Genomic DNA, 11,817 nt, shown 5'->3' with positions numbered 1-11,817 from the left:
TGGCTACTCATTAAGGTTACCGGGCTGCGAGTCCGCTACAAAGTGTTGATTGACAGGATACTCAGGTCATGTACAGGCATGTGAAATTAATAAGAACATCCCGTGGAAATGGACTGACTCTCTTTGAAAACCTGCATTTTTTTTTCATACACAGTAAGTGGGACTAAAAAACAAAACAGCTGAAAGAACATTTTGCAGAGTATCTGGTTATCTGGCAACAGATCAGCAACATTACTGCAAATAAAAAGAGCATCTTAGAGAGGCAGAGTTTCTCAGAAGTAAAAAATTGGCAGAGGTTCACCAATCTGCAAAAAAATCAAAAATCTGAATGATGTTCCTCAATGTAAAATTGCAAAGACTTTGACTATCTCAGCATCTACGGTGCCTGATGTCATCCAACGATTCAGAGAACCTGGAGAAATCTCCGTGCACAAGTGACAAGACCAAAAATCGATATGGATGCATGCGATATTCAGGTTGTAAAACGACACTGCATTAAAAACAGGTGTCATTCTATCATGGAAATCACTGCACAGGCTCAGGAACACTTCCAGAAATCACTGTCTGTGAATACAGTTCACTGTACTGTACACAAAAACAGGTACAGGCAATAGCTTGAAGAGTTCAAATACAGCTTTACTAAAGACTCCGACATTAGACTTGTTTTGTCCTAGAGCTCTTAGCGCTACATTTGACACCACATTCTCACATTTTCGAGGTCATTTTTTGTGTAATAACACTTGTATACACCCTTTTTCCCCCCAGAAGAACCCTTTAGTTTTCCTCCAAAACATAATCTGCATTGAGACACAGAACCACATCTGACTGCCAGAAAACATGTTCTTAATTAAGTGGTATCGGGGGGGTTGTTTTAGGAGATGTTTTATTTTACAAATATGGGATTTCCCCATAATTTACCAGAGATGTTGCTGAAAGAAATATGTAGGCTAATTTGATACCATTTGAGTAATGGCTTGTAAAGTACACAAGTGAAAGAAAGCCTTTGTCTGTGGAGATTTCAATGCATGATTTCCTTACGCTTGCGAAACAGATAAAGGAAAAAAGCTGGAACAGCATCATAAATCCTCGCTGATGGATGCTGGTTCTCATCTACTTGAGGTCATTGCAATGGTGCTCAGTTACAAGAAGACAACACTACAGAAAAATAAAGCAAAGCAAATGTTTTAAAAAATCACCAAAGTTCAGATGAGTGAAGTATCAAGTACTGTGCAAAAGTCTTGAGTTAGCCTCACTAACTCAAGACATGAAGCAATATTCGATCTACACATAACAAACTTAAAAAGAGGCTTTTGTTACTAGCAGACAGTTCCCAAAACATATCATTTGTTTGCATTTCTTTAGGTGATTCGATAAAAAATGTTAAACTTAAAGTGTGACAGGCATAAAACGGTATTTTCTTCCTCCACTTGTCTAGTTTTCTCTATTTTTAGGACACACTGCCCATAGATACGCCGAGTCTTCGACTATGTACAGAAAATGAACAGTATTTAAAAGTCGTGTTCTTAAGAAACAGGAAGAAAAAAATCAAAGACCTGACACGTGCATCTTCTGAGCCATCTGCTGTTGACAGAAATGATCTCAGTGGATGTTTGGCTCTGAAAAAGCTGTACTTAAATATTTCAGATTATCAAAAATGGACTTAAAATTAGTGATGGCAGATTTTATGACAATAAATAAATGTAATATTTTTTTCTTGAATCGTCGTCAATAAATGTGGAAGAGGTCTGGCGAGATGGGCAACATTGAATGTCTTCAGCTATCTCTGTCATGATTTGGAGATGCGGTGTTGCGGATCTTCTCAAAACGGACGGATTACATGTGCATAAAAGGTCATATTTTGATTCATTATACCACAACCGTGAGTACCATGATTGGCAATAACTTTCTTTTTCAGCATGACAATGATCCCAAACACTCTGCCACTGGCACCAAGTTTACAATGAGCTTTAAATGCTATTTGAGAGAACTGAAGACTGCTTTAAAAGTAATGACAAGAAAGCTTGGCTAACAGAATTTAAGCTGTATGGAAGAATAAAGGTGGTCATACCAAGCACTAACAGTAAAGCTTGTCACAGCTGTACTTCCAGTACATTTGCTTATATTTCAGTGTACACGTTGAACCTATTAATCACTTTAGTAACAAAATACAAAGAAATGAGGAGTGGCTTTAGACGTTTGTGCAGTACTGTATTTTAATATTCATTTATTATTTAAAAAAAAAATTGTCCATTACATGCTGACATTTTACAGTTTAACATCAGCGTACCTGCAATCCTCCGACTCCCTGGGTTACAAAGAGAATTAGAAATAACTAGTAGGCCAATTTTAAAGTCTTTCTAAAAAGTTGAATTAGCATTAAATTTAAAAAAGGTGATTGTTTTTTGTTTTGTTTTGGGGGGGTTTGGAAAACTATAGGTGCCCAAATAGAGTATTATTAAATGCATATAATGCACATATGTATGCATGTATGTATGATATGTTGGCCTACTTTAACTATTCACATGTGGTTATTTTAAAAAGGTTATGTTCTAACAGTTCTGCGCTGTGGTGTTTGCTCTCTGGTCCAATACAGTCATTGCTCTGGCCACTGTAGATTTTTAAAATATTGCCTCGCTAGGGGGCAGTAAAAACAACAAAAACAGTAAGGGCCTTGTTTTTCGTTTCAAAAGAACCACAATCTGTTTACATCGTGTTAAAAATGGTGCCCAAGCCTGTTCTTCACCCACAATCCAACATTCTGTACCCCCCAATTCTAACATCCACTGCCCGCTGACTGCGCATGAACAGATAAACAGGTATGTAGACGTTAATGACGTTGACTGACAAGCCTCTGACCAATAACATTGTCGAATTTGTCGCTCCTCTGTTGGAGCCAATCGCGGCTGTGAATCCACAAGCCTGCACCAAGTGCGGTTGAGTCGACGTTTTCGAAGGTACGTGCTGTCCACAAACGTCAATGGAAATCAATTGCACCGGATGTTTATAGATCAGCTCTTCAAATTAAAAGCTTTTGCCTCTACGCAGGGGTACATTTAACTACACCTAAAAGTATTTCATTTATGAATTGGTTTACGGTGTTATTATTTATTTTTAATGCGAAAACACAAAAAGGAAACCTGTTGCAAGACAAAAAATAATAATTTTACCTAAAAAGAAATATTTTTTAATACGAACTTCATACAACCTTCAACAAGGATATGTCCAAACACATTTGCTTTGGGTTTACATTGATAATGTCATTGTAATTTTAAACGAGTGATAAGTGACCCTTATAGACCACGTATACACCAGTAATTAAGTAAATTCCTTTTTTAAAAAGCATGGTGTTTCTGTTAAGCGACAGAATTTGTGTATAAATGCAAGTCATGGGTCGGGAGGGAGACTTTAAATAATAATCCCAAGTATAAGAACATAATGTTTTATCCGTTAAAATTAATAAACCATTTAAGTTTAACTCTTTATTGTCCTTGCACGGTCATACTTTGCACAACAGTACACCAAAATTGTATTGACCCACATCAGTGCTAAAGAAATACATGCAAAACACAATAGATAAATAAGTACCATATATACAGAATTAAATATATACAGTATGTGCAGAAAATGAAATATGCAATATGCTAATTGATTTAATAAATATTAATCATTTTATTTGATTATATAAAACTAATAAATGTTGTTGCCAGGTTTTCCAATTTACACCTCCTTGCAGCTTGCAGTGTTGCCCTATAGATGGTATAAAATATTACCTAATATACTGCGCATTCTTTCTTTACTTTGAAAAGTATGGCATGAAGTCGTCACGTCATTGCGAGGGGATTTGCAGAGCTGAGCGTGCAGTAATGTAGATCCAGGAAGCCGTTCCTGTCGCTTGTATCCTATCCTGTAACCTTATGGAGCTGGCTCTGTCTCGTCGCATCGTCTCCTCCGCCGTGGCCGGTGGAAATGTGGCCGCCCCTGGGAGAAACGCACCGTCCGAGCATCTGTCCGCCTTCTCCTAATTTCTTCTCTCTCACATCATCGCTAAAACTTTCAATATGAGGATCTTCTGGTCTTTGCTGAAAAACAGCAACCCCAAAATCGAGTATTACTCCAGATTTTCACCGTCCCCGCTCTCCATCAAGCAGTTTTTGGATTTCGGTGAGTAAAGGCATCGCCTGGCACCTTTAGAGGACTTTAATGACTTGTAGAGGGTGGAGGATTTGGTGGAAGGCCCTTTTGTGTGTTTTTGTCATCTCATCAGTCGCAGCTGTGGACCTGAAGAGTCACACGCAAGCCCCGGCTCGTTATTAATAGAAGGGAACATTAGACTTTCTTACGGTCAGGTGTGTTAAACGTAGAGATCGCCTGCAGTGAAGCAGCCACATATAAACAGAGGACGGTCCTCTGTCCTGTGCGGATTTGTTTACGTTGTAAACAAGTATTGACAGGCACCCTAACGCATGCAGGTATTCTCAGTCAGACTGGCACAGCAGCACGTATGCAGTGGAGGGGCCAGCAGCCCTGCTCCTGTTGCCAAGATGCTCAGGAAGCCTTTAGTCATTTTATTTATTTTCACTTGTGTCTTAGTGAGGTCGCTCTAGAGCATGAGTCATTGCAGATTGATGTTTTTTTTAAACGTATTTCTGGTTAATAACCCCCGGTTTCAGTTCCCCGTCTATTGCACCAAGACATGTAGAAATCACACCAGTCGCAATGTGTGCCACAAGACGACGGTTATTAATGGTGCAGAAGCACTCAAGGCTTTCCTTAATCCGCCTCTTGATTAAACGCTGGCATGTCTGTTGCGTAATTTGTTCTCGCAGCTGTGGATGTAGAATGCGTGACGGCAAGTGTGCCGCACTTGTTTGCTTTAAGGAGAACCCCTGCTTGGCACCAAGAGAGCCAAAACATATCGGTGTCTGTGTTTCACTCTGGAGCACGTTAGACGTCATCCAGGGATAGTCGCCACGGGCTTCCGTGTTCTCACGCACAAGCTTCCTCATTCTGCATTTCACAAGATTTCCCCCTTTAAACTGCTGAGTCAGGCCCAGCTTTTCCCTTGTTTCCTCTTGCGTGATCATCCCAAGTTCTAACACTGGACGTCATGATCGTCTCTTCTGTGTTGAGAGTTTTGAGGTTGTCCCCAGGGCAGCACTGTCCACACTCTAGAAGGCTCTACTTTATGTTAAGTTCCCCCACAACAGATCTAAAACGTCAGTCCCTCTAATGTCTCCCTGACCACCCGTCCCTCTTTCCAGGCAAATTTCCCTGCGTGAACTTTTCGAGCTAATGTTGGCCTGCACGTGGATACAGCTGCAGTCAGATGGCAAAGTTTAAGATATCAGGTTAAAGGTTGGATATTGAAACCGAGTGCTCTTCTTAGATGAGTTCAGCACACTTGCTTTTTAAGCAGCTTCTTATATGAAGCTTTGTCTTTCATTTGACCTTGATCCCCGTGAGCCGGGAGCCTCTCTGATTGCCAAAGCAAGCAAAGAACTCTAATCACGGTATTTTATTGATGGCAATAAACAGGATTGTGAAAGTGTCAGAAAGCTGATATTTATTAGCAAGAGAAAACTAAACTGGAAGTTCCACATATGCGGTTAAGTTTAAAAGTATTTGGACAAAGACACAATTTTTATTATCTTTGCCTTTTTTACACCACCACCATGGATCAAGCAGTCAATATGGTTCAAGTCTAGGCTGTCAGCTACAATTCAAAGGGTTCTAACTGAAGTTCTGCATTAACCACGAGGTGCAAACCACAGGTTAAGAACAGAAGGGTCAGATTAAACTTTACTGGAGTATAATCTAGTTACTGGAGACCAAGCTGAGGGCAGAAAGACTCAAGAAGAAGCAGCAACTGAAGCATCTTGAGGGAGGAAACGCAGCCTTAGGTGATCTCCAGGGGTTCTAGACTTCAGGCAATCACTGACTGCAAAGGATTTTAATCTTAGTATTTAAAACAGTCCTTATATTTCATTTTGATCTTGACTTGCTTAGATGTGGTAAAGTAGTTTTCCATAACCGTGGAAATAATTTTGCGATCGTCCACTTTAGTTGACTTCTGTGGTCTTTCAGGTTTTTCAGTGTCGCTGAATGCTTGCAGTGCATTTGTTCTTTTTAAGGTGGCCCAAATTATTAATTTGGTCATTGATTGATTGCTAAAGTTATTCCTATCTAAAAGGTTTATTTTGGTTTGGTGGTTTATTCATAAGAAAACCCGCAAAACCTGTTATTCATAAATGGCTAATGCAAAACTTTGACTAAATTAAAGCTGAAACTCTGTATTTCAGTCTCATATGGATTGTTCGATTTAAAAAATCTGCTGTCAGCGTTCAAATATTCCTGGCTTTATCTGTGCCTCTCACTTCTGCTTCCCTCAGGCCGGGACAATGCATGTGAGAAAACGTCCTTCATGTTCCTGCGTAAGGAGCTGCCCGTACGGCTGGCCAACACCATGAGAGAGGTCAACCTTCTCCCCGATAAACTGCTTAGCCAGCCCTCTGTCAAACTCGTGCAAAAATGGTAAGACACTCCCTCCAGAAATGTTCTTTGTGCGCCTGCCAAAGGGCAGCCTTTATGGCAGCAGGACTTGTTTTAAGGTTTATTGCCATATTGTTAGTAAGCATGTGTAAAAGTTGACTTTTGACCTCTGTCTGTTTGATCAGGTACATGCAGAGCTTTGTGGAGCTGCTCGATTACGAGAACAGAAAGCCAGAGGACCCTCATACTCTGAACGAGTGAGTGGATGTTAGCTGTATGAAAAATTAATAGGCACGCTGTATGTACAGTAAATAAAGCTTTACAACACCCAGCTGTTCTATACTTATGTCATTAAGATTAGAGTCCCTCTAACACTGCTAATCCTCTTAGTGCACATAGATCTCTGCTGACTGCTCAGGTAACACTGTATTTATACAAAAACAATGCCCGTCTGTTAAACAGCCATGTGTCACTGATAAACGCAGACAGGAATGTGCTTGGGTCTTTCTGTTTAGAGAACATGTTTCCAATAATTGTTCAGGGAAAATGAAATAACAATGCAGATCCTCATTCTTGTGCTGCGTTGTGCAGAGAAATCATGGTCACATTTAAAGTTCTGGCTTGTTCTTTGTGCACATATAAAATCTGTTTCTTCTTTCATGTGATTTTTATTTTGTTTTGTTTTTTGTTTTTTAGTTTCCTGGAGCTTTTGATTGAGATCCGCAACCGCCACAACGATGTAGTTCCCACCATGGCTCAGGGGGTCATCGAGTACAAGGAGAAGTTCGGCTTTGACCCGTTCATCAGCAGCAACGTCCAGTATTTCCTGGACCGCTTTTACACCAACCGCATCTCGTTCCGCATGCTCATCAACCAGCACAGTGAGTCTCCGAAAATCCCCCAAAACATTTATGTCGTTTAGCCGTTGGGATCCGTCTGTGCAGCTGAAGTTTATATATCCACACGTCTGTGTTTCAGCACTCCTTTTTGGTAACGATACCAACCCAGCACATCCCAAACACATAGGCAGCATTGATCCGAACTGCAACGTAGCAGAAGTCGTCAATGGTAAGTTTGGGAGTTATTTAACATGACCGATTTAACCTGGTTTACTAAAAAGACAAATATTCTTCACCCTCAATAAACATGAAGCAATAATTTTGAGTAAAATGCAGCTGAAATATATAAAATTCAAGGTTTATTTAGTGAGATCCTGAGTCGTTATTAAGGAAAACTTGGTATGAACTGATTGTATACTAGTCCAGTAAAGTTTGTTAGGCCAGATTTCATCAAATGTTATATTTTGCACTGTAATTATGTAACAAAATGACACGGAAGCTTTACATGTAATCAAATTAGAGGCAGCATTTTGGGCATACAATTTGTTTTGTGTCTTCATCCTCCTAATGCTGTAATTCCTCATGATCATGCTCACTCAAGTCAGAGGGAATATTTTTCTATCTATGTTTGACTTATTTTGTTATACTGAGCAAATGTATTCATTCTTCTCACAGGAAGCGGGGATTAGCTATGTTTTATATCACATCGGCCGCTCTCTGCAGTGACACAAATCAAACAAAAGAGTATCAATCTTTGCTGAGCGGGGTGTTTACATAATGATAGTTTTAAAGGAATTCAGCAGCGTGGGTCTGGCGCTGCACTTTCAGTGACTCAGGAAGGGACAGAAGATGCATTAGTGACCTGTGAGCAGAAATGTGTGCCGTTCTGTGGTCTGACTTATGATGTTTTGCCTCTTCCATCAGATGCTTACGACACCGCCAAGATGCTGTGCGAGAAGTACTACTCGGCCGCTCCCGAGCTCAAGATTGAGGAGTTTAACAGTAAGAATGCTTTGTTCTTTTGTGCATTTATGCAGTTTAAGCAATCTCCTCTGCAATTAGTCACAGCACTGCAAAAACTACAACCATGTTACCCGGTCTTTTTAGAGCTTGTGGGCACAGATTGGGGCCAGATTTAGTCCTGTAATGATCCACCACCTCATTTACTTCAAAAGAAGCTGCTTTTTAGTGTGTTTTTAGTTTTCATGCTCCTTTTCTTTGCAGTGAAGGCTCCCAAAAGGCCCATCCAAGTGGTGTATGTGCCCTCTCATCTATTCCACATGTTATTTGAGCTCTTTAAGGTAGGCAGGCCAGTGTCAGTGCTCCTAACCTAACTGGCCCGGGTCTAATTAAATGCAATTAATCCGTAACAGGACTATAATTCTGTAAGGGCTGCTGCTGAGCTGAGTTAATAAACTCTTGGGGTGTTTGCAGAACTCCATGAGAGCCACAGTGGAGCTTCATGAGAACAGTAAAGAGGGATTACCACCAGTAAAGGCAAAAGTCACTCTGGGTAAAGAGGATCTCTCGATAAAGGTAAATTTGACACACATTTGCATCATTAAAGTATTATTTAGAGGTGTTTTAGCTTTTATTGTCTTTAAGCTGTTCCATTTGTCCATTGTCCTTATCCTTTTGGTGTCTAGATCAGCGACAGAGGAGGAGGAGTCCCTCTCAGGAAGATAGACCGTCTTTTCAACTATATGTACTCCACTGCCCCGACACCGAGCCTTGAGCCAGGAGCTGTCCCGCTGGTACCTGCAACCATATAATCGCATCAATATCGACCCTTGTGATCAAAAGCATCTTTTGGCTCCTGCGTTTTTGTTTTTTTGTTTTTTATATGGTATGACTTTACATTAATTTTCTTTTTACTTTACAGGCTGGTTTTGGCTACGGTTTACCAATTTCCAGGCTGTATGCCCGATATTTCCAAGGGGATTTGAAGCTGTACTCTATGGAAGGAGTTGGCACGGATGCAGTCATCTATCTGAAGGTGAGCTATTCAAATTTGAGTGTTGCAAAGATCTGTAAGGCATGACACAGATTGGTGATGAATTAAAGGAAAAAAATGAACCCTTGACCTCTACAATGCCTCAGTTGTGCTGGTTGGGATTGAGTTGGCACAGTTTGGGATTATTTCCGCCCCTCCTGCTGTTCAAACTTTCCTATTCCAGGATTTTTCCCTACTATTATTTCGTGCATCACTTGTGTGATCATCTTATGGTTATTTGAACGGCACCTGAGATAGATTACTGGGGAAAAATGATACTCGGTGTTGTGTGCCGCATTTTGGTGTCTTGGGTTGTAACCTGGCATCAGCAAGAGCTGACAGCAAAGAGATGGAACTGGTTATGGTAAAAATAGGCGAAGCGAAAGTGAAATTAGAGTTGATGTCAGTCAGTGCCAGTAAGAGTTCTTTCTCTTATTTTTTTGGGACTGGGTTCATTAATCAGGCATAAAGCTGTCAAAAGAGTATGCAGAGACTTATAGGCTGGGATTTTAGCTTGAAGTTCAAGTCACGGGCTTTGCATCCAGGCAGCCATATACACAGCCAATCAGGTCATCACGAGTTCTACTAAATCTGTCAGGAGAATTGTAATTTCGATTGTGGATTCTGCCACAAAAGGTGATGTTCTGGGCAGATGGCCGAACTGCACTGTCTGGTTTTTGTGTGAGATGATACTCTCTCCTGGCTTCATCAAAATGCCCTTTGAAAGAAAGGCGTTCCATCCCTCCTGTAGACTCTTGGATACTTTCAGAACCCTGGAGTCTGTAGGCATCCAGGCTTTACTGACATTAAATGGGTGACATCTAATTACCCAGGACCTTTCCTTTTGTTGTTTTTGTCTATTTGTTTTTGGTTTTCCTTTAATTTGACACCTCTATTTAACTGGGAGTTGAAAATACTTTTAAATTTGGAAGGATTAAAAGAGAAGAATTCACTCCCGTGTCTCTCTGTTAACTATTCTGCTGCTGCGGAAGGGGAGCTTGGACGCCGAACTTTGTGCACATGATGTCTCAAGAATGAGGCGATGTAGATTTCTTTGATGACTTTTAAATCGATACCATAGAAAAAGTCTTGAATGAGTTTACTGCCTTCACTGCAGCCAACTGCAGTCTCTGGCTTCAGTTTAGTCTTTAATAACTGACCGTTATGCTGTGCTGGGTTGAGGTCAGGTGTCTGACTTGGCTATTAAAAAATAGCTCACTTTTTTGCCGTGAGAAACTCTTGGGTTGCTTTTGCAGTTTGCTTTGATTCATTTACTCCATGAAATGAAGCGCCGTCAGCATTGAGCTGAATCTGAGCAGAGTATAGCCCCGTACACTTCACAGGTCATCCCAACACTCGTACCAGCAGTCACATTGTCAATAAACACCAGTGGCTGGCCCTGAACTACGGTGAGCCTCATGAACTTTTTCTTTTCTTCTTCCTTTTCTCTTCCCATCATTCTGGTACAAGCTTTTCTTGATTTCATCTGTCCAAAGATTTGTTGTTTCCAGATCTGTGCAGGTTGTTTAACCCAGCCCTCCTGTTCTTGAGTGCAGAGGTTTACATTTAGTTGTAAGAACCTCTGTATTCAAGGCGCCTGTTGATTGTAGACTGTGATAATGATACGTGTACCTCCTCGAGTGCGCTTGACTTGGTTAGATGTTGCAAAGTTGTTTTTCTTACTCATGGAAATAATTCTGTTGTCATCCATGTCAGCTGTCTTCTGTGGTCTTTCAGGCCTTTTGATGATGACCAATGAATTTCTTCTGTTTAAGATTGTTGTACAACTGATTGTGGATGTTTGTCATGGAGTAACAAGAGAACAGGCTTCACCTGAAAACTACCTGCCTGTCAAATGTCCAGTTATTTTTAAGACTGAAAATTTGGTGCTGTGGTTCCTCATCAGTAAATGCAATACTTTGATTAAATCCATTGAACTAAAGCTGAAAGTCTTCATTTCAATCAGTCAAATACTGTAAAAATATCTGGTGTATAGCCCGATACCTATGAACTAGGGGTGCAACGATTCATTCACGGTTTGGTTCGATACTTTGGTGTCACGGTTCGATATTTTTTCGATGCAAAAAATGTTCATGCCTTTTTAATTTGTCATTTATTAAAATTATAAATGTATATTTTAACTCAAAAGTACGGTTTTTAAATGTAATGTTGCTGAAACAACAAAATAAAAAATCTATCTGATCGAGAAATCACTCATCTTTGGAAAAGAGAGTTTATTACAGAGAAATGGTTCTTTCCAAAATAAATGCTTGTTGTTTTTGTCTGCTTCCACTTGTCTTTGCACTAGGATGATGTCGGTGTAAATGTGCAGTGATATTCGTTTTGTTCCCACTAGTGCTGTCAGCGTTAATCTCGTTAAAATGACATTAACGCCATAACGGAGCAAATCGCTGTTAATGAGTTACCGCGGATCACCCCGTGCGTGGGGCTGGACGGCCTCAACACGTTAACAAGCTAACTGCGCTAATGCACTAG

At 40.4% G+C, this 11,817-nt stretch overlaps 1 protein-coding gene across 2 annotated transcripts in view; it reads left to right on the top strand.

Annotated features, from left to right (window-relative positions):
- Window positions 1–3,753: 3,753 nt before the first annotated feature.
- The window catches only part of pdk3a (pyruvate dehydrogenase kinase, isozyme 3a), an 11,947-nt gene continuing 3,883 nt past the window's right edge, over window positions 3,754–11,817 (top strand). Inside the window, exons 1-10 of one of the 2 annotated variants that reach the window (XM_005722528.2) lie at window positions 3,754–4,161; window positions 6,390–6,531; window positions 6,675–6,746; window positions 7,186–7,370; window positions 7,468–7,557; window positions 8,253–8,330; window positions 8,553–8,629; window positions 8,763–8,864; window positions 8,975–9,082; window positions 9,211–9,324. In XM_005722528.2, coding sequence (XP_005722585.1) covers window positions 4,059–4,161; window positions 6,390–6,531; window positions 6,675–6,746; window positions 7,186–7,370; window positions 7,468–7,557; window positions 8,253–8,330; window positions 8,553–8,629; window positions 8,763–8,864; window positions 8,975–9,082; window positions 9,211–9,324 — 1,071 coding nt within the window. In that variant the 5' untranslated portion in view covers window positions 3,754–4,058. The remainder of the gene's footprint in view (window positions 4,162–6,389; window positions 6,532–6,674; window positions 6,747–7,185; window positions 7,371–7,467; window positions 7,558–8,252; window positions 8,331–8,552; window positions 8,630–8,762; window positions 8,865–8,974; window positions 9,083–9,210; window positions 9,325–11,817) is intronic. The other variant, XR_311446.2, reaches the window with a different exon arrangement.

This window comes from Pundamilia nyererei, unplaced genomic scaffold (assembly GCF_000239375.1).
Source record: "Pundamilia nyererei isolate P.nyererei 1_Seehausen unplaced genomic scaffold, PunNye1.0 scaffold00007, whole genome shotgun sequence".
Classification (NCBI taxonomy): Eukaryota; Metazoa; Chordata; class Actinopteri; order Cichliformes; family Cichlidae; genus Pundamilia; species Pundamilia nyererei.
The sequence above is the reverse complement of the archived record's forward strand: the minus strand, read 5'-3'. Positions and strand labels throughout refer to the sequence as shown.